Raw genomic sequence first — 20,477 nt, forward strand, 5'->3', positions numbered from 1 at the left:
TCTGGAAACTGAAGTGAACTTCGTGATATAGACCCTCGGAGGGCTGAGTGATCAAGTGAACATCCATGGTCACTCCGAGGTGGATATCACCCACAGTGCATTGCAGTTCGTCTTCTTCTTCTTCTCCTTTTATTTTCCGGTAGACTGTATGCTTTTAGGGACATCGCGGCCACCCGCAGGACAAATATATATAAATATATTCCAAAACGCCTCAATTAGGCTATCCTATTTCCATACGAACAATCCAGTGAATGTATTGCAGTTTACACATAGCTGCTATAACACAGATGGCTGCCAATTAGAGGACTATTTAAAACAAATGTTTTTGGTTGAAACTAACAATATATCGGAGCAAACAATTTACATGTGTAAGTAACAATATCTTGATGAGTTACCTTGTCGAAATTCAATGTTTGTTATGCTATGGAAATGGCTTTCTGCAACATAGGCTACCTTAGCAGAATGTTATAATTCTGTAGGCCTATTATTTGCATTCAGATTTACCTATGTAACTGACGGTCCATTGCGACTACAAGGGCAAGTGGGTTCCATTTAAATCCTCCGCTCCTCCCCCGCCCAGTCTCCCTCCGCTCTCCAAGTTCCCTCCGTGCAACGTATGCTGTTACGTCATACCAAGGGCTGAGGGTAAATGAACGAGGGGAAGTGCAACTACTATTGGAATGCAGCTATAGAGACAGTGCATAACGCGTCATAATCTGAGGCCACGCCCATCGTGGGGGAAAACAATACACAGCGCTCCATCCACTTTATATTGAATGACACCCATATTCGGCAAACAAACTTAATAAAAACGTAATACGACATGCCTTTCACAAATACACGTTACTTTCTTTAAAGCCACGACTCTTGTCTGTCTATACGAGCTGTTTTTGTGAAAAAGTATTGAGTAATTTTCAATATCGAGACAAAACTCTTAACTAATGTATGCTGTATGCTAGGCTAATGCTAGCCTTCTGCTGTAGGCTAACCCTCACGGACGGGAAAAAACACCTCAATATTGAAAATTACTCAATTATTTTTCACAAAACAGCTCGTATGGACAGACAAGAGTCGTGGCTTTAAGTAAAGTAAAGTTTTTTTGTAAAATGGATGTTTGAATAAGTTTTAATTAAGTTTGTTTGCAGAAGACGGGTCTCCTTCAATACAAAGTGAATGTAACGGTGTTCAACGGTTTCCCCCACGATGGGTCCGACCGGACAAAAACACCTCAATATTGAAAATTGCTCAATTATTTTTCACAAAAACAGCTCGTATAGAGAGACAAGAGTCATGGCTTTCAAGAAAGTAACGTTTTTTTTGTTAAATGGATGTTTGATTAAGTTTTAATTACGTGTGTTTACAGAAGACAGGTCTCCTTCAATACAAAGTGAATGGAACGCTGTTCAATGTTTTCCCCCACGATGGGCGTGGCCATGGGCGTGGCCTATTTCATGCACTGTCTCTATAAAGAAATGGACACCGTATTGAAACATGGCGCCCATTCATTCCTATGAAAGCTGCTCATAGGCGCAGAGAAGCAACAAGGAAGTATAATCCGGAAATTCCATGCGGCCCAAAGCATTACGTAGCATGGACGTAGCGGCATTATGGACCTATCAAGAAAGAGGGCGGCAAGCGTAGCGGACTGGAGGCGGGTGTCTCGTTCTGTAGCATCTAGCCTGGCGAAAACAAACTGAAAGCCGTTAAAAGCCGTTGGGCTAATAAAACGCTTGAGGTGGCGTTTTGAAATGAGAAAACTTACATTTTAATAGTATCTAAAGATAAGTATGAGCCTATGATTGATATCCAGAAAAAATGTGCAGAGACACAATCTTGTTCGCTGCTTGTACTGTGTGGACAGGGACATCTGCCTACGGGCCGTATGAAAATAAGCTCCACCCCTTACCATGCAATACCAATGGGTTGGCCACATGTCCATGCTGGCTGCTCGGAGAAGGCAGCATCCTGGGGGCCTGCTGCAGCCCCGGAGAACAACACTGAGTCGGGGCGGGAGTAGCCTACTGAGTCGGGGCGGAAGAAAATACAAATAAATTTCGAACGTTATTTAGACAAATTATATTGTTGTGGCGATTAAGTTCAGGCATCACAGCTGGGTGGTTAGGGTTAGGGCAAGGGAGAGGTTATAATATATATAGAACATTAGATTATGTTCAGGCATCACAGCTGGGTGGTTAGGGCAAGGGGACAGGGAGAGGTTAGAATATAGATAGAACGTTAGATTAGCCACGGCGCTAGCTCCACTCGGCTAACGGAACACCGCGGCGGCCATCTTGAGAAGGTCACGTCAAACAATAAAAAAGACCGCAGACCGATAGGCTACTAGCCCCGACACAGTAGCCTACTCCCGGCCCGACTCAGTACTCCCGCCCCGACTCAGTATTGTTCTCCGGGGCTGCAGCTAGACTCTACTCGAAGCAACAACAAACAGTAAGTACGAGTGTTTTACACTTTCTTATCATGTTATCTTTCTTCCTGAAAGTCAAACCTGTCAAACCTACCTAGGTCTCATTCATCAAGTAGCCTAGTACGTAAACGTTTCTCAGTCGTGTATGACAGACCTGTTGTATAGTAAGTTGGCTTTGCTATGTTTTCTTTGCATTAACATGTTCTCACTCGGTTTGTTGTTAGCTAGTAATCAAGACAAGGTAGGCTAACGTTATAATTCCGTTTACAGTGGATACTTGTATTAGGCTACCTATCATTTCTGGGAGAGCTGCTCGGTGCTCAATAGCTTTATTACAAGTTGCTGCTGTCTTTGAGCCTTTCATTGAAAGAATAAAGAGAGATTTTGGCTATTTGGGAAAGCTTATTGTGAATGAATGAGTAAATACTATTCAGCATGTAGCCTACATGTAAGATGGGGGTTATATTGCTTTATAAGTAGTTGTTACTAGCATACATTTTGTCTATCTGTCTGTCTGTCTGTCTATCTATCTATCTATCTATCTATCTATCTATCTATCTATCTATCTATCTATCTATCTGTCTGTCTGTCTGTCTCTATCTATCTATCTATCTATCTATCTATCTATCTATCTATCTATCTATATATCTATCTATCTATCTATCTATCTATCTATCTATCTATCTATCTATCTATATATTTATCTATGATGTATTTGAGGTTTGCTTTATTTATTTAATTTTTAGTTAAGCTGAGACTGAAAATGTATGTGCAGAATGAAAGGAATTAAGACATAATTATTGTAGATGTGTCAGGAGTTATGGGGAGGCCACACACAGGCACATAGGGGCAGCCGAGCTGGGTCATAAGGCCAGGACACACCAGTCCGACATGTTCCAATTACGCAAAAAATGGAGTCGGCCGTTTCAGGAAGCTCCAGTCTTCCCGTCGCGGCCAAAGAACACACCGAGACGACTGTTTATTTTCCGTACGCTCGCGGGACGTAATGTCTCCACAACAGCAGGCGGCGCTAATCTGTATTGTGGCCCGAAAAAATACGAAAGCCGGAAATGATTGGACATCTCTCTAGAGCATAAACATAGATAGAAATACGTATTTATTTAATCGGCGGCCGACAGGCTCAAAACAAGCCCGACGACCTCTACGTCGGCCGACGTCACGGCACACACCAAACAGATTCGTCTTTTTTTTTGACGACGGCGATTATCGGGCTGGTGTGTCCTGGCCTTTAGACCCTGTTTCCACCTGGCATTAACATCTGACTTTTTGAATCTGGTTACAAGTGGACAGCTCTCAGTCCGTGTGTTCCCACTTGTATTTTCAAATGTGACTTCTCTGTCTACTTGTGATCGGATTCCATTTACCCGCGCTGTATCTCACCCCGGTCCGTTGGCATTGGTGTTTTTAACCGGTGGGGTTCAAACAAGTAAACATACAGGGCTGTACAGTGCCACAGTTTTAATCGCATTTGCTATTAAAATGCATTACATGCGAAGATAATTACCAGTCTAGGTTGACGAGATATGCTACTGTCTCATTTAGACAAGGAGGCGCGATGCACAACACTGCTTAGAGGGCTCTCGCCAAATGCGGGACATATCATAGATAGTAGCCTATAAGTAAAAACTCTTAGGCGAGTAAGTTATTACGCCTCTTTTGGCTGGTGAAAGATGTGTGTTTGCGGGGCGCCTTTTCTAACGTCTGCTACACTCTTGTCACCAACACCAGTAGCATACACGGGCGGCTTTCTGTATGAAGTTACGATACTGTATGCGAACAGAATATTTCCTGTGCGCCTTCACATTAAAAGCCTGTTACTACCCAAACGCGAGTTGACTTTTATTCTTAAGCAGATAAGAACAGGAAGTCGTTGCCTTGCAGCTCTCCAGTCAATAGCAGCGATTTCCGTGTTTTCAGATTTACGCAGTGAAATGAAAACAGAGGAGTAAACTTGTCATTTGCAACTCGTTCATGAGGCTTCTATAAAAGCTGCATGAACGTGTTACTGTTGATAGAGTTACCTAGAGAGCTGCATATGAACACGTGTGGTTATCCGACCGTATGTATATGCGTTACAGACCGACGACAATAAATGCCACGTAAAATCATCCCAAACGTCTGATTAATTCCAACCACAAGTGTGCTACATTATCTAGTCATTACAAATGCTTATTATTTTTTAGTTAATGTTAACATTAATGACACTGACAACGTTACATTATGATTACATTTCAATAATCACTATATAACATGCTTCCTCTTCTGCTGTTGTGTACAGGAGATGACTGTGCCCTTCAGGAGGGGTCCATCAGGAAGCCAGCGCACGCTGTCATGGAGATGCTGAGGAACTTGTCTGCATTTAGGGGATAATTTGAGGCTGATGGCTGCTAGTGTGGAGTGTTGTCCTGTGTTCCAAATCTCATACTCTGTCTTTTCTCTATTCTACATACTACATCTGATCATTAAAATAATCTAGTTAGGATGCAGTAGGCATACACTTGGGACATACTTTTACTTATTTATTTCATCATGACATTGCGCCTTGATCTTGCCTCTTGCTTTTATGTACCTGTGCAGTTGCATACCTGTTTGTTTTCATATGGAGGCTCTGTCGATGTGACGTCACTTCCGGTGCGCACTGGATTGTAGGTCAGAATCGCCCAAAAAGCATGCTGTTTTCAATACTAAAAATATCAGGCATATTTCTAACCATCCTAAATCTGGCAGCAAGAATCGGGACACCCTAAATCTTTTTTCTACCAAACTAAATAGTAGATAGTATAGGGATTGGAACGCAGGGTTGGTTTCATCTCACTACCTGCAGCTCCTCACTCTATTGATTCAGCGAACCTCTGGACGGGCACCTCAAACCCACAAAATGGCTAAGAAGGATGTGCTGTCATCCGGGACCATGTCCTCTATACCGTAATGAATGAGAACTGGGTGATGCAGGCTGTTTTCAGACTCACACACAGTTCACACATGCAGACCCGTATACGTAACATTAACGCCATGTGTAGCTAAAGTAATATTAAGTTAAATTAATAATTCATATTGAGCAGGAAGGAGAACTATTGAGTGACAGTATGAGGGATAACAGAGTACATGAGGCAGTAGAAATCGTGATTAATAATGCATTAAATGGATGCTGCAGTCAAAGTGTTATCGGTCCCTTTTAAACCTGTGTATAAAGTTCTTGGTGACTATTGATTGGTAATTTGTTTTAGAGATAATATTGGCTTTTTTGATGATACACAATGTCCTGTCTATATACTGTGTATATATAGTTCTTTAATATATTATCCTTCCAGGCATGTAAGTTATATTTTTTGTGTTGAATTATTCTGTATTCAGCTGTGTTTTTTAATAAAATATCTTTCAGCGTAACTGTCGCTTTCTTTACTTCATAGGGATGTAAAAAGTGATAAACAATTGAAAAAAACATGTACATTTATATGTTCAGCTCCTTAATATGGAACTATACAAAGCAAAGCTTGAGCATATTTCTTAAAATTAATATGTTATTTGCATAATTATTTGAAGGATGCTAGCAAATTGTTTTATGCATGAATTGTGCTATAGAAATAAAGGTAATTGTTATTTATTTATTATGATTTAGTTTTAGTTGATAATCTAGTAGCAGCATATACAAAATTGCATTTTTGCCTAACCTTAAATCATAGGGTTTGATTATCTCATCCTAAAAGATTGTTAACACATATGTATGTTATGTACTATCAAAAGAAGTTAATGTCATCTTTTTATAAAGTGTACACAAACTTTAGCAACTTGTTATCCTAAAATGACCAGTGTTATATTGCCTCTGCCTGGATTCGAACTCGCTTTCCTCTGAAAGCCCTCTACGGGTATAAATCGCTGGAAGGCAGCTATCCGCACCATAGACATAATAAAGGATATTATGTCTATGACATAGAATAAAGGATATTATGTATATGATCCTCACCACTATACCACCAACGCTGAGATAATTATGGAGGGATAAATTCTTCTTCTTCTTGTAATATTCTGGTAGTTTAGACGCTGTTTAGCGGTCAGATGTTGAACTAGATTTGTACATAAAGTCCTGTGTTGCGCAGGAACTGCATAATTGTTGGGGATACGATCTGAACGGAGATCAGCTTTAAATAGTCTTCACCACTATAACACCAATGATAGGTTATGATAGGGAAAATATCTGACCGGAGATCAGCTTTAAGTCAGGTATGCAAGAACATAACATTAATTGAGTGGGACATTCCAGAGCCGTTGGTGCTCTTTTCTGGAGTAGCCTACTTCTGGGAAGATCTGAAAACTATTGCCGACCAAACCAATAGTATCCAGCCATCTGGTGCGCACCGTGCGCTCGCTACAACACCAAACACGACGACGTATGAGTGGCGTTACGTGGGGCCTGTGAGATTTTTTTTCGGAACTTTCACCAGGCTGGCTGACAACTGCACACTCTAGCACTATCTTCACATTTCGGTTTAGTAGTTAGAGTTATTAGGGGACGAGATAAGTAAATAAAGCTGGTCAAATAGGCTACTGGCTCTTCCTCATACACAACTGCGGATATTAGAATAGGCTACCCCTCGATCGGCTCTATGGTAGGCTGAAAACGCTTTCCCTTTAATAATCAATATCGCGTTTGCAGTTTATAATGTGATCAGGACCATACAATTCATGCCTGATCATCAGGCATGAATTGTACGTGAGAAAGCATATAGGCTATATTTGTTTTTCATTTACTTGGGACATACATAGTAGGGCCGCCCAGTCCATTTTACCTGCTAAAGTACCCTTTTATTTGATTGAAATTATGCTACTTCATATAGCCTACCGTAGTAAATCATATTTTCAAAGGGAATCTATTTGTAGTCTTGCAAATAAATATTTCTTTATAGGTCCATGCACATATCAGATCCCCTCTAATATATATAGGCCTAGTCTGTGACTAAAAGCTCTCAGACACTTTCGTCAAATAGCTAAAATGTGAGTGGGTAGTGAAGCAGTTGATACATAATTTTGGCAGCAGCAATGCTCTCACATTATACTGCGGATAACATTGTTTTTTTTATTTAAACAGTGAAAGGAAGCCCCGCTGACGCAGGGCATCAAAAAATTGATAAAGACTCTTATTGATCCTCCCCACGGAAATCTTTAGTAAAAGGCGAAAGATTTATGCGATCTGAAGAGAATCAAGAGTGTACTGCCAACTTCACGCTAGAGTGGCCAATCCCTTTCTCCGCATTAGAATCCTCGCTTAAGTTTCACTTTATAAAAGTATCAGTATATTTAAAGCCTATACTTATCTGGAATGAATAAACGAGACTAATTAAACGTACAATATCCGCATAAAAAAAGCTGGTGGTAAAACTAACATTTAAACGGTTTACCTTGCAAATGCTATAAAAGCGCGCTATGCATTGTGGGAAAATGGCGACCATGACCACGCCTCTATTTTTAAATCGCTTAGCCTAAACAGAGGGGGAAAACACATTCGACTTCCTTTCGCCAGAAGAGTGCGTAGCGTAATTTATCCAATAAACATTTAATCTGAAATATATTATAAGAGTGTTATTGGTCTTCAGTTTGCAAGTTTATACTCATACGCATGCGCAAACGAAACAAAACTCACCCCTCCCACTCTCAATCCGTCTGCGCGTGGAGGGAATGGACATATAAAATGTGGAGGGTTGAGTCGCCACACAACAGTCGCCCCAGTGGTTATGGTTATAACCATGGACCTATAAAGAAAGGTTAAAACACCCTCCATCGCCTTGTCTTGTTGCAAGCTCATGGTGTGTAGGCCATGGTGCAGTTTGACAAAACCATGGACAAAACACATTATAATAAGTCAATGCAACACACTCCTCTCGGGTGCAGCACCATGCGGCAATAATAGATTTCTGAGGCAATAGTTGGTAAATACAAACGCTTAGAAATAACGTCAAGAATACTTAATCTAAAACTACTCAAACTATTAGTGGATACGGCAAACTGAAATACTGGCGAATAGAATAATATTACTAATATATCAAATTCCTACTAAATGCTATAAATGCAGTCTAAAACTATAAACGTAATTTAAACTGAAAATTAACCACTTACAACAAGTTTCAAACTGGATGTAGATTATTGTCACTCACGCAAAAACAAAGATCAACAGAGCAGCCGTTTGGTGATATGATCATGGATATGACCCTATAGCTTATGGAAGTCCCTTTTGATTGTCTGACCTCCAAATCCACAAATCAACCCCTTGTCTTCTAGAAATTTCATTTTTATTAATAATAAATTATAATCATATATAGACTATATTTAGCCGGCTATAACATAACATTTAGAGCAAGACTTACTTGCTCCAACATGCTATTTCCATGGTCTAGGTTTAAAATGCCTGTCTTTAATGGTTTAATCACTGAAACAGTCGAAGGCAGGCATTTAAACCATTTTCATGGAAAATCTTTGTTTCTTCTCACGGACAACCTGTGTTAGGGAGCAGGCAGCCCTAAAATTAAAATTAAGTGTTCTGGCGCCTAAGACACATTGCCCTACCTTTCCGTTTCTTATGTAGTTCAGGCAAAATAGCGTTTTTCATAAAATAAATTGTAAAAGATTTTTTTCAGCTCAGATCATTTCTATGAGGTGTCCATAACAACATACTAAAAGTCCTAAGAAATCCTAGTTGAGGAAATATGTTTAATTCTCATCAATATTCTCATCAATCCGAGATGTGTGCCAATAAGGCGAGACAACAATACAACCCAATAGGGCTATTTTTTTCCTTTAGTCCTATCAAGATGAAACTTTACACAATGAAAGTATCCATGACAATCTAAATTTTTTGTATTAAAAGTTTATTTGAAAATTTATTTTAATATGCAAATGAGCTATACACTAACCGTACATGCCCAAAATAAACCCAAATAGGCTTAATTTTTTCCTTTACTCCTACCACAATAAAACTTTACATAGTAAAAGTATACTTGAAAAGTAACTTTTTTTGTATTACAAGTTTCTTTTTAAATGAATTTGAATATGCACATGAGCTCCACACTTATTGAATATCCAATCATCGTACTGCCAATGGGTGATGGCAATGCTGCTTTTAGACTGGCCTCTAACCTGAGAAACTGCCTGGCTTACCTGCCAGGGGTATAACAGGTTGATTGATTGATTTTATTTTATTTGTGTATGGACATGACAATGACATTGGACGAACCAGATGCAATGTTTTCAGTGTATTAGCATAAATGCTAGTTTACAACACCTGTCCACAGGAGGCTTTTAAAAACAACAAAATAAACAAGTCAAAACAAAAACAAGATCAAATACTGATAAAAACTGACAATTAAAATAGTAAAAATGCAGTATACAATAGGGTACAGAGCAGCAATATAATAAGTCAAATATATATATAGGATACGTAGAGTAAAACAAAGGCAGCATGATCAAACAATACACCAGTTGTAAATTATTTGTGTGAGCACTGTTGATTTGATTTGAGCCGTTGTTTAAGTTCTCTGTTAAAAGTGCTGCTATTAGTCTCTAGTTTTAAACTAGTGGGCAAGAGGTTCCACAGTTTTGCCCCCTTTGCAGAGAAAACAGACTGACCGAAAGATGTCTTGTGCATTGGAACAAGACAATCACCATTGATGGAGGCTCGTGTATTTGCCCGACGAGAGCTCTGACGTCTGATGGCCAATTCAGACAACAGTGGTGACACATGGTTATTTACACACTTGAAAAACTATTTAAGATTACTCAAATTAATAAAGTTATGAAAGGTGAAAAGGTTGTGTTTTTTTAGAATGCCACAGTGATGCCATCTCATGGGTTTCCGGTCCATGACTTTTATTGTCTGTTTGTATATTGAAAAGATAGGTTTTAATGTGGTAGAAGAAGTTTGTGACCATGATGTGATACAGTATGACAAATGAGAAAAAATCATAGCGTGCATAAATAATTTGGCCATTTGACATGACAAGTCCCCTCTTATAAAACGGAAACAGTTCAGATTTAGTTTGACCTTCTTTGCAACATACTTAACCTGCGTAACAAATTTTAAATTCTTATCCAGGATGATGCCCAGATATTTTACTTCATTTACTGATTCAATTAATTCATTTTTGATCCGTACCTCAAAAACATCGGTGACAGGTCTATTACGGATGGAGAAGCACATAGAGACGGTTTTCTTCACATTAATGGTCAACTGAGACAGCTCAAGCCATTTTAAAATGCTGAGTAATGCTTGTGTCAGGTGCTCACCTGCTAAACTGGGTGTTTTACTGGACACATGGATAACAGTGTCATCAGCATACATTTGACAGTTGGACCCCGTACAGCAGTTTGGTAGGTCATTGATATACATAGAAAACAACAGTGGACCAAGTACAGACCCTTGCGGTACTCCCATGCTGCTGGCACGCAGATGGGACCTGACCCCATTAACCCTGACACATTGCTCTCTCCCCTCCAGGTAAGCTGTAAACCACTGCAGAGCTTCTGATGACATTTTGAACTGTTTTAACTTGTTCACTAGAGTACTGTGGTTTACGGTGCCTCTCATGAATTAGATTAGATAGACAATATCAGAGGATCTCAGGAAGAGAGTTGTGATGTTGCACATTTGTCTGGGGACAGCTATCAATTAATTGGTAACACTTTACAATAAGGTACACAAAAAAAGAGTAGTTACCCTTTTAAAAAGGGTAGTTTACCTTTTAAAAAGGTAAGTTTACCTTTTAAAAAGGGTAGTTTACCTTTTAAAAAGGTTAGTTTACCTTTTAAAAAGGGTAGTTTACCTTTAAGGTTAGTTTACCTTTTAAAAAGGTTAGTTTACCTTTCAAAAAAGGTTAGTTTACCTTTTAAAAAGGGTAGTTTACCGTTTAAAAAGGTAAGTTTACCTTTCAAAAAAGGTAAGTTTACCTTTTAAAAAGGTTAGTTTACCTTTCAAAAAAGGTAAGTTTACCTTTTAAAAAGGTTAGTTTACCTTTTAAAAAGGTAAACTAACCTTTGTGTAATACAAAAAAAGTTACTTTTCAAGTATACTTTTACTATGTAAAGTTTTATTGTGGTAGGAGTAAAGGAAACAATTAAGCCTATTTGGGTTTATTTTGGGCATGTACGATTAGTGTATAGCTCATTTGCATATTAAAAATAATTTTCAAAGAAACTTTTAATACAACATTTTTAATTTTCATGGATACTTTCATTGTGTAAAGTTTCATTTTGAAAGGACTAAAGGAAAATAATAGCCCTATTGGGATTTATTTTACTCGCCTTATTGGCACACATCTCGGATTGATACATATTAACATATTTCCTCAACTAGGATTTCTTAGGACTTTTAGTATGTTGTTCTGGACACCTCATAGAAATGATCTGAGATGAAAAAAATTATTTTACAATTTATTCTATTTTTGGCCCCAAAATGCCTTACTTTGCCTGAGGCCCACATTGGACACTTCCGCCTTGCCCTTCTCATGCAGGAGGTTCGAAGAGATGCAAAAAGCTTGATGATCCACTGAGCATGTCTGTTCAGACGCTGGCTTTACAGGCCCAGGAGTGTGAGCCAGGCAGTTGTTCTGACTGCACGTAGCCTATCTATCCAATAAATAAAGTAAGTTAATGTTACTTACTTTGCACTATCATTGTGTCCTTTTGTAAAGTTGCTGTTGATGTACATGCCAGCACCTGACCAGAAAAGTTGTTCTCCTATGCACTTCTTGTTCTTTTTTAATTACATTTAATATTGCATGGTGTTGAACATTATTAACCATAATTTGGGATTTCATTGATCAAGGCCTCTTAAATATTTCACAAATCATCAATTTGGACAAGGAGGAAAAAAAACTGAGAGGGAGGAAAAACAATCCAACAGATACAGCTCAACAGTTGTCATGTTTTTGAACTGCAGAAACCTACAGTAGTGTTATCCCTTTTCCCTTTTGGTCTAAATGTCACTTTTCCCCCTTTAAGGCTTTCCAAAGCCATCTAAGGTATATGATGTACATTAAAATATACAGTGGTTCATTTGAAGTTGTTTATCTGTTCACCTTTTCTTTCAGTCATAGAAATGATGGCAGGTGTTGAATTCTGTAAGGGAGGGAGTATATGTGTTCATGTGTACATTATTTGTTACTGTCTATTAGGGTTGCAAAGGGGTGGAAAGTTTCCGGTAAATTACCGGAAAGTTTCCAGAAACTTTCCACGGGAACTTTCGCTCGGGAATTTTGGGAATATTCAAAATTGGAAATTATAGGAATTAACAAAATGGCGGTAATTTAAACTATTTTTTTTCATAACCAACCATAAATCTAAACTTTTAAACACTATGTTTGGTCATAGGCAGACATCCATGCAAAATAATACAATCAAAAAACATTACATTTGAACAGATTTATTTGTAAGAAGAACTTTATCAAGTTGATTATTTTATGAACAATCAATAATTTCACTGAACAACAAAAAGATGAATGTTGAGTAAATTATTACTCATCTGTCTGACCCCACCCATTCAATAAATAAAGTCAAATGCCCCCCCCCCCCCTCTCCCCCTCCCCACCATGTGATGGAGGAATGCACAGAGCATGTAGGGGACGTGGCCTCAGTACCCATGCAGTAGGATGTGTGCTATGTGCAATTTGCCAAGTGTACTTGCATAAAATCTGGTTGTTTTAGTCAAGATTATGCTAAAATGTATTGTCTCCAACTATATTTAAAATCAAAGCTTAAGCCTCTGTAAACCTGGTCTAGTAAAAATCAATTTATGATATCAAGTTGGGTATCTCAATAAACTTAAAAAAAAAATCTGATTTGAAATTAAATGTTCATAAATATATTAAAACTTAGTTGAAAAAACTGCTTTTTACAGTCTAGAACGTTTGCCTGGACTGAAATAACATAGTTAGGAGAATTTAGTGCATTTGGGCTGCTTTAAATTTAGTAAATTCCCGTTTATTCCCGTTAATTCCCAAAATTCCCGTTAATTCCCATAAATTCCTGTTAATTCCCATGGAAAGTTTCCAACTTTGAAAATTCCCGGAATTTTGCAACCCTACTGTCTATGCATTATTTACACTGTCTTACTACAGGACTGCTGCAGAGTCGATTGCTGTCAGCGTGACACACGGTTGTCCACCGCCTAACTTATTCTGTGAGTTGTGCGATGACTATGTCTCCATGGGGACAGGGGTATACATAGATATTCTTTCCAAAGATGATGTGTATGATCCAGAGCTCAGACAGCTTATGGAACAGGTTTTGTCTTCCACTGGTCAGAGGATACTTCATAATGCATGAAGTTAGATTTATGCAGTAGTGTGAACATTGTATTGTTAATTCTACAGAAGCATAACATTCCCCATGACCTCATACATGATCATTGTTTTGTCCACTAGTAAGATTGAGATGGCTGAACCTGAGGCGTAAATCAACCTTCTTGACAGAATTCTAGGATGCAGGAACAGTGGTCCTGTAACACTGAAGAGAAAGGAAGCAATTATGAAGTATGTGCATTTTCCTGGTGATGTTTTAGTGATATAATTTTCTTGTAATTCTTAGGCCCAATGTTTAACTGTAATTCTTTCTCATTTTAATTGGCGTTTTCCCAATTTTAATCATGATTTATGTGTTGGTTGTTTGCTGCTCTCATCCATTTTTATTTTTATTTGCAACTATATACTTATCTTTTTAACTCTATTTTGAGAACAAAACGTTTCATCATGTGGGCCTTGGATAGTTGTGTCTTGCAAATGAAACAATGAAAACATGAAGCTTGATTGCCTATTATGGTTCTCTACTTGAAAACATTTTCTTATTAAAAAAATAGTATTTAAAAAATAATAATCTCATTCAATTATTATTCCTGCTGGATATGTGGATTTATATGTATTGGTTTTAAATCACCAACTTATTTCAGAAAAAGAAAAGAGCTTTTTATAGTAATAAATTGTGGGAGACCGTCACCACTGTGAAGAAAATAAAGTGGCTAATCTCAATTTGGCTAATTCAATCATACCTTCAACAAAATACATCGAAAACAGTCTGCATGTTTTTCTCCAAAAAGCGATGTAGCACTCCAGACCCTTTCCTATAATGTTTAATGTACGCTGTGTTTTATTGTCTGCTTATTTTATTGTTTGTTTGCCATTGTCTGTCAATTAGTTCTCACTAGTGTTACTGTATTTTCTGAGTCGACTATGTTGTTTTTTAATCTTTGTTTATACATGCATTTTATTTCTGTAATTTTAGGTTGCCTTTTAAATATCTGGCAGGGGACAACAGATGAAAACTAGCCTCTTAGGCTAACTCTGGCTCACTTACATTTTGAATGTTGATCAGTGTGCAATGTCCCTGAACTAAACCAATAAATAAATAAAATCTCTTCGGAGAGTCCCTGGTATTTTGGGTTTGAGTCTTGGGGAGCGATCACGTGGTTGTCCATTATGCCAGAAAGTAGGCCAAAAACAGAAAGCTCAAAAATTGCAGCCATCAATGTTAGCTTGATTGTTGTTCTTGTGTTGAGTTGAACAAGGCTTAAGCCATGAGAACATGAAATACCAAATACTAAAGCCAGGTGTTTGATTCCAAACAAGCAGAGCACATTATGTCCTTAACATACCAAGCACTGCAGCAAGGTGTTGGTGTGCCCAGATAAAAACGCAAGACTTCAAACCCCTTGGTTTGTGTGTGTCCCGTTTTTCCAGGTATTCGCAGCTTGCTGCTCACTTTTCTTGCCACTGGCACTTTCTTTGAGAAGGAATTTCTGGATGTTCCAAAGTGCCCCTTTAACCCAATCAAAAATGGCTGCCCAATTTGACCAAACATTTGAATGACGTTCTTGTAAACAGGATTTATCATTTAAGTAGAAATATCTTCAAAACACTTCTAAACTTTGAAGTAACCCCTACAGGTTTTCCCAATCATCAATTACTACATTTGATGTGTGCTAATAAGCTACCATCTATCTTAAAATGCTCAACAGGGGGAAGCACGAAACCAAATGGCATTCTGTATTTTACGCAGGCTCTCATGCTTTATTAAATACAGCCTGTCTGATTGGTTGGCATACCTGCAGTGATTTGTGGGCTTGAAATTCCAGTGATATGCTGAGGCAGAGGCAGATTCTCAGCAGACTTGTCAGTGATTTTTACATTTCCCGGAGAGAGCCCTTGTCATTTTGTCAGCCTCCCCATGGCTAAAGTATGCGAGGACAGCGGGGAAGGCTGTCAAACTGTGCCCGCCTAAGAGCGACTATTCCCCGGGTTGATGAGTCATAATAAGGGCCGGCAAGGTTGTGGAAATGAGTGGGGAGGCAAGGGAGCGCTGTGTGTGCGCGTGTGGGCTTATGTCTGTGCGCGCTTGTGTTGAGGGGCAGAGAGAAAGAGAGAGTGAGAGAGAGAGAGTTTTTTTAAGGGGGGGGGGGCACTCAGCTGAGTCTCTTCACTCCAGATCTTGGGGATTTTTGTGTCTCACTGCGGAATGTCTTCTCTACTTTTGAAGTGAGAGCAAGCTTTGACTCAGTAAATCACCACTTATCCGGTCGGGTCTCAGTCAGGTTCTGTGGATGGAGACACGTTGTTGCCGTCGCTGCAAAATGAGGGCGCTGTGTTTGAACTTTACCATCACCTGTCTGTGGCTTCTCCCCTCATCGGTGAGTAACACGGTTGAGTGAAGCTCATTACTAACATATTTTTGTAGACATTTTTCTGCTGGTGTGGGCTAACTAATATGTTATAATTTGAGAAACAAATTGGTCATAATTTAATTATTGTCAAGGAATTACCCTTACATCAGACATTATCTAATTCTGCCACTGTTCATAATATTGCAAATTGCGATGATGCATTGTCAGGCTGTGTAGTTGTTGTTTGTTTCGACTATCTCTAGGGTTGTTGTTTTTTTAGCAGAAGGATGTGTTGCCTCTGTGTATGAGAAAAATAATCTACCAGCATGAATATCTGAATCTGTTCTGGCACAAAAAATAAAATCAGTTTTAAAGGATAATTCTTAGGTTGACATAATAGCATTTGTTGAAGATAAAAAATACTTCAAATCAGTTAATGAAGACTTGACTTGGTTTCTACTTTGAGATTCAACTTGGACTTTCATATCTTGAAAATGTTCCATTGAAGAGTTTGTTGTTAAATTCAAGTAATTAAATATGCAGTGGTCTCCCTGTTCTGTCAGGGTTTGGTTATGTATAGATATCCCTAAGTTCAGCCTAAATGAACATACTTGGTTTCTGGTCTGTATTCCCTAACAGTCATAATGGAAATATAATAACTTTGCCTGCATTAGCAGCTGACTGTAGCATTTGTAACATTGACAGTGAAGAACCACTGTCTGTGCTTTATTATTTAACGATTGCAGAGGCATTTTCAGTTGACAGTTGAAGTTATTTGTCACTTTGGCTTACTCTTAAATCGTGAAAAACTGACACATTAAGGATCTTTCTTAGCCAATGGCAATAATGTATTCCCTGCATGTCCTTAAAACATAAAATTATTGCTCTCAGGTTTGTCAGGGTTTTCCTTGCCTCTGCAGGTGCTTTTCTGCAAAGGTGTTGTGTTTGCATCCAATCCACCACTGTTGCTCAGTTGCCGTTTCTGTGCTGGCATCTTGACACAGAGCCAATGACAGGGCTGTCACACAGCGGGCTCCAATTAGGGTAGGTGAGAACAGCACATAGCTGGAGATTTAGGCTTGTAACAATATAGGCACAGCTGGAGCACACTTGGTTACAGCAGGAGGCAGAGATTGGCACTAAGGGCTGGGGTGGTTAGAGGTGAATGTGCTTCCCACTTGTTGGTAAGAAATAATGATATCCTTTGAGCTGTTTATTCAGAAATATGGGGAGAACCTCAACCCCTACCTGTCTTTTTGACACATAATGATGAAAATAGAATTCAATTCCTAAACAACAAGTGCACAGAACTTTTTGCCCAAATTCATGTCTCAATTATTTTAAAGGCATTACAAATAAGTGTGACCTGTCTCCCACACTGCACCCACACTTCCACTTAAAAATGAAAATGTTTTTAATGACATAAAATAGACTCTGGACATCTAGAGTCACCTGGTGCAATTAGTTTTTACACTTACCTCAAGGACTTTTTTGTTAACATTTCATGATATCTGCACATATTCAAATATATATTATGGCCATGAGCTGCATGTCAACTGCGTGGTGAATCTCAGAAATATCAGGCACATAAACAGCCTCGCTAATGACTGGACTTTTTGGGGGATTTGAGCGTTTTAATAGACACGACAGCAGGTGGCTGACGGGCTTATAATAAGCTGCTTCATCAATCTGAACATGCACTTCATTTTCACAGTCTCTTTTCATTCTTTTATATTTTTTTCTATTCAGCGCTATTTTGCAGCTGAAAGGGAGTAATTGTGTCTGTGGCTTCCTGATGCATCTGCTCTGTGTGAGCTCGGAAATAAGTAACCATTACTTAACAAAATATTTAGACACTTAAAGCCCATCCTGTCTCATCTAAGGGAAAATAAGCATATGTAAGTGTGAGATGCCTTTTGTGAAGTGTGGGTACAAAAATATGAGGGAGAATGACAGGCAGGAGGAGACTGTGAGTAGATGGGAAAAAAATGCAAATCCAAACCTGAGCTGACCTTTGTATGAAATAATAACCTTACAAGGTGGATCCAGGTTAAGGCTTTATCTCTTATTAATTTCACATCCACAGTGTAATGCTAATCAATGTAAGAATGAAAACTGGGATATTAACAGGGATGACAGGGAGGAGAAAGGTGAAAAGGAGAAAGAAATGTTTTTTTAAAGACAGCTGAGACTTGTTCGGCACAGAGGCAGCTCAAATATGAAACAGATGCTGCCAACACTGTCCAGATTTTTAGCTATTTCATACATTATTCACTGTTAATATATGTAATTGAATTCGATTTATGCCGCATCTTCAACGGTGACCTGTGCTTTGACCATGTTCTCTCTCATCCAAGCATATTGATTAATAAGCCGGTAGATTCAGTCCATTATCAAGGTTGCAATGTGATTGTGTGTGTGTGTGTGTGTGTGTGTGTGTGTGTGTGTGTGTGTGTGTGTGTGTGTGTGTGTGTGTGTGTGTGTGTGTGTGTGTGTGTGTCCTTGTTACCTCAGTCCTTGCCTAAAGGCGGAGACCTATCAACGACAGTCAATTTTAAAGCATCTAAGCATGATTATTTTAATTGATTATCTGCTACCTTATAATGCAGTTACAGTGAAACTGTCCTTCATTCACGGTCGTCTTGCTGCTCTGGAGGCTTTCCTTCTCTCGCACCTTTCTTGTCACCTTCTACAGTGTATCCTGCACAATACAAACGTGTATTTATAGTATTTACAGTTGACAGTTGTTGACTGAAGAGTTGTTTGTTCTGTCATAGAGCTAACACTGATAAGAGTGAGCTCTTTAAAGATATATACATGTATTAAAGTACCTCTGATGAATATGGAATGACATAAACCCAGTTTAAGGTGATGCTCTGAGTGATGCTCTGTATGTGTGGACAACTGTGGGCTTGAAGCTAGTGTTCTTTTAGTTATCTGGGTGTGTCAAACCAACACAAACCTTGCGCTCTGTTGAAAATGAATATTAGGTGTGTGACTATGTTTTTAATGAGGTCCATCAGAAATTCCTGGGAAACATTGTAAAATATGTATCACAAAAAGACAAGATCATAAAAGATACATGAGATAGGTGCAGATGTGATGGACATCCAAAATAAAAAAAATAAAAAAAATAATTCTACCAATGCATGCGGTACCTTTTTCCAATTTTTCTTGAAAGTGTTGTTTCACCCAAATAAAAACAAATAACAAGCATATTTGAGGGGGCCCTTCGCTACATGCAAAGTGAGCATATAAGGACGCCCAGCAATATGTCCCTGTTACGCAAATTAATCCACATAACTGCCAGTGTTTTATTTTAATAGCGTTTCTTCTTCAAATTGTCCTCAGTTTTCTTTTTTTTCCCCTAGGTCCAAGAAACAGCCAGGCCCTTGGACTTTCAGGGCCAACAATGGAGAGAGGAGGAGGAAGGAGGAAGAGGAGTCACTGTGGGAGCTGCTTTGAAGGTTAAACACATCTCCAAAGACTTACAAATCATCTCCACCAAACACAAAACTCCTGCTTACAGCTCCCTCGGCCCGTACGGATGGCCTCAGAACTTCTCCCAGGCCCTGGATCAGTATCTACACCGCTCTGCTCCCAAATCCAAACCTGCCGCAAAAGCCTCGCCAAAGGGCAAGAAGATCCTTGGCTGGGGCGATTTCTACTTCAACGTCAAGACGGTGAAGTTCAGCCTCCTGGTGACGGGCAAGATCGTGGACCACATTAATGGCACCTTCGGCGTCTACTTCCGCCACAACTCATCTCGTCTGGGGAACATATCCGTGAGCATCGTCCCGCCCTCCAAAGCTGTAGGATGGGAGGTGTTGGACCAGGCAGCTCAGGGTGTTAGCGCCCAAAACCAGGTCCTGCTTCCAGAACTGACACCCCAGTTCCAGAGCCCAACTATGTCCACCACCAGCTCTACTCCACCCCCCGTTGAGCTGAAGCAGCAGCAGCAGCAGCAGCAGGACGTGATGATGTTGACTGAACTCAACTGCCGGATTGAATACCAGCGAACCAACCGTTCCAAGAAGACCAAGCCCTGCCTGTACGACCCGGGGCAGACCTGCTACTCAGAAAACACCCAGTCGCAGGCAGCGTGGATCTGTGCTAAACCCTTTAAGGTTATATGCATCTTCATCGCCTTCACCGGCACCGACTACAGGCTGGTGCAGAAAGTCTGTCCGGACCACAACTTTCAGACAGAGCAGAACCAGCAGCACTTTGGATGACGGATCCTAAAAGCATTTGAACCCTGACTGTTCATACATCTTTCAAAATCATGCGTTCAGTTTTTCGAAAATTGGTTTTGAGGTTGACTGTTTTTATACACTGTTAAAAGCACCTTTCAACATGTCAGTTAGGGGAATTCCGAGCTACAACTTGTGTTTA

General features: G+C 39.3%; 1 protein-coding gene across 1 annotated transcript; it reads left to right on the plus strand.

Annotated features, from left to right (window-relative positions):
* Positions 1–16,022: 16,022 nt before the first annotated feature.
* Positions 16,023–20,317, plus strand: LOC307253282 (neurexophilin-2-like; the record flags this gene model as incomplete). The annotated part of the gene is made up of 2 exons (XM_080031259.1): positions 16,023–16,109; positions 19,454–20,317. 2 exons carry the CDS (start codon positions 16,023–16,025, stop codon positions 20,315–20,317), a joined length of 951 nt encoding a protein of 316 aa, XP_079887385.1.
* Positions 20,318–20,477: the final 160 nt, after the last annotated feature.

The sequence above is a fragment of the Ammodytes marinus genome, assembly GCF_949987685.1.
Source record: "Ammodytes marinus genome assembly, chromosome: 7".
In the NCBI taxonomy this organism is placed as follows: domain Eukaryota; kingdom Metazoa; phylum Chordata; class Actinopteri; order Uranoscopiformes; family Ammodytidae; genus Ammodytes; species Ammodytes marinus.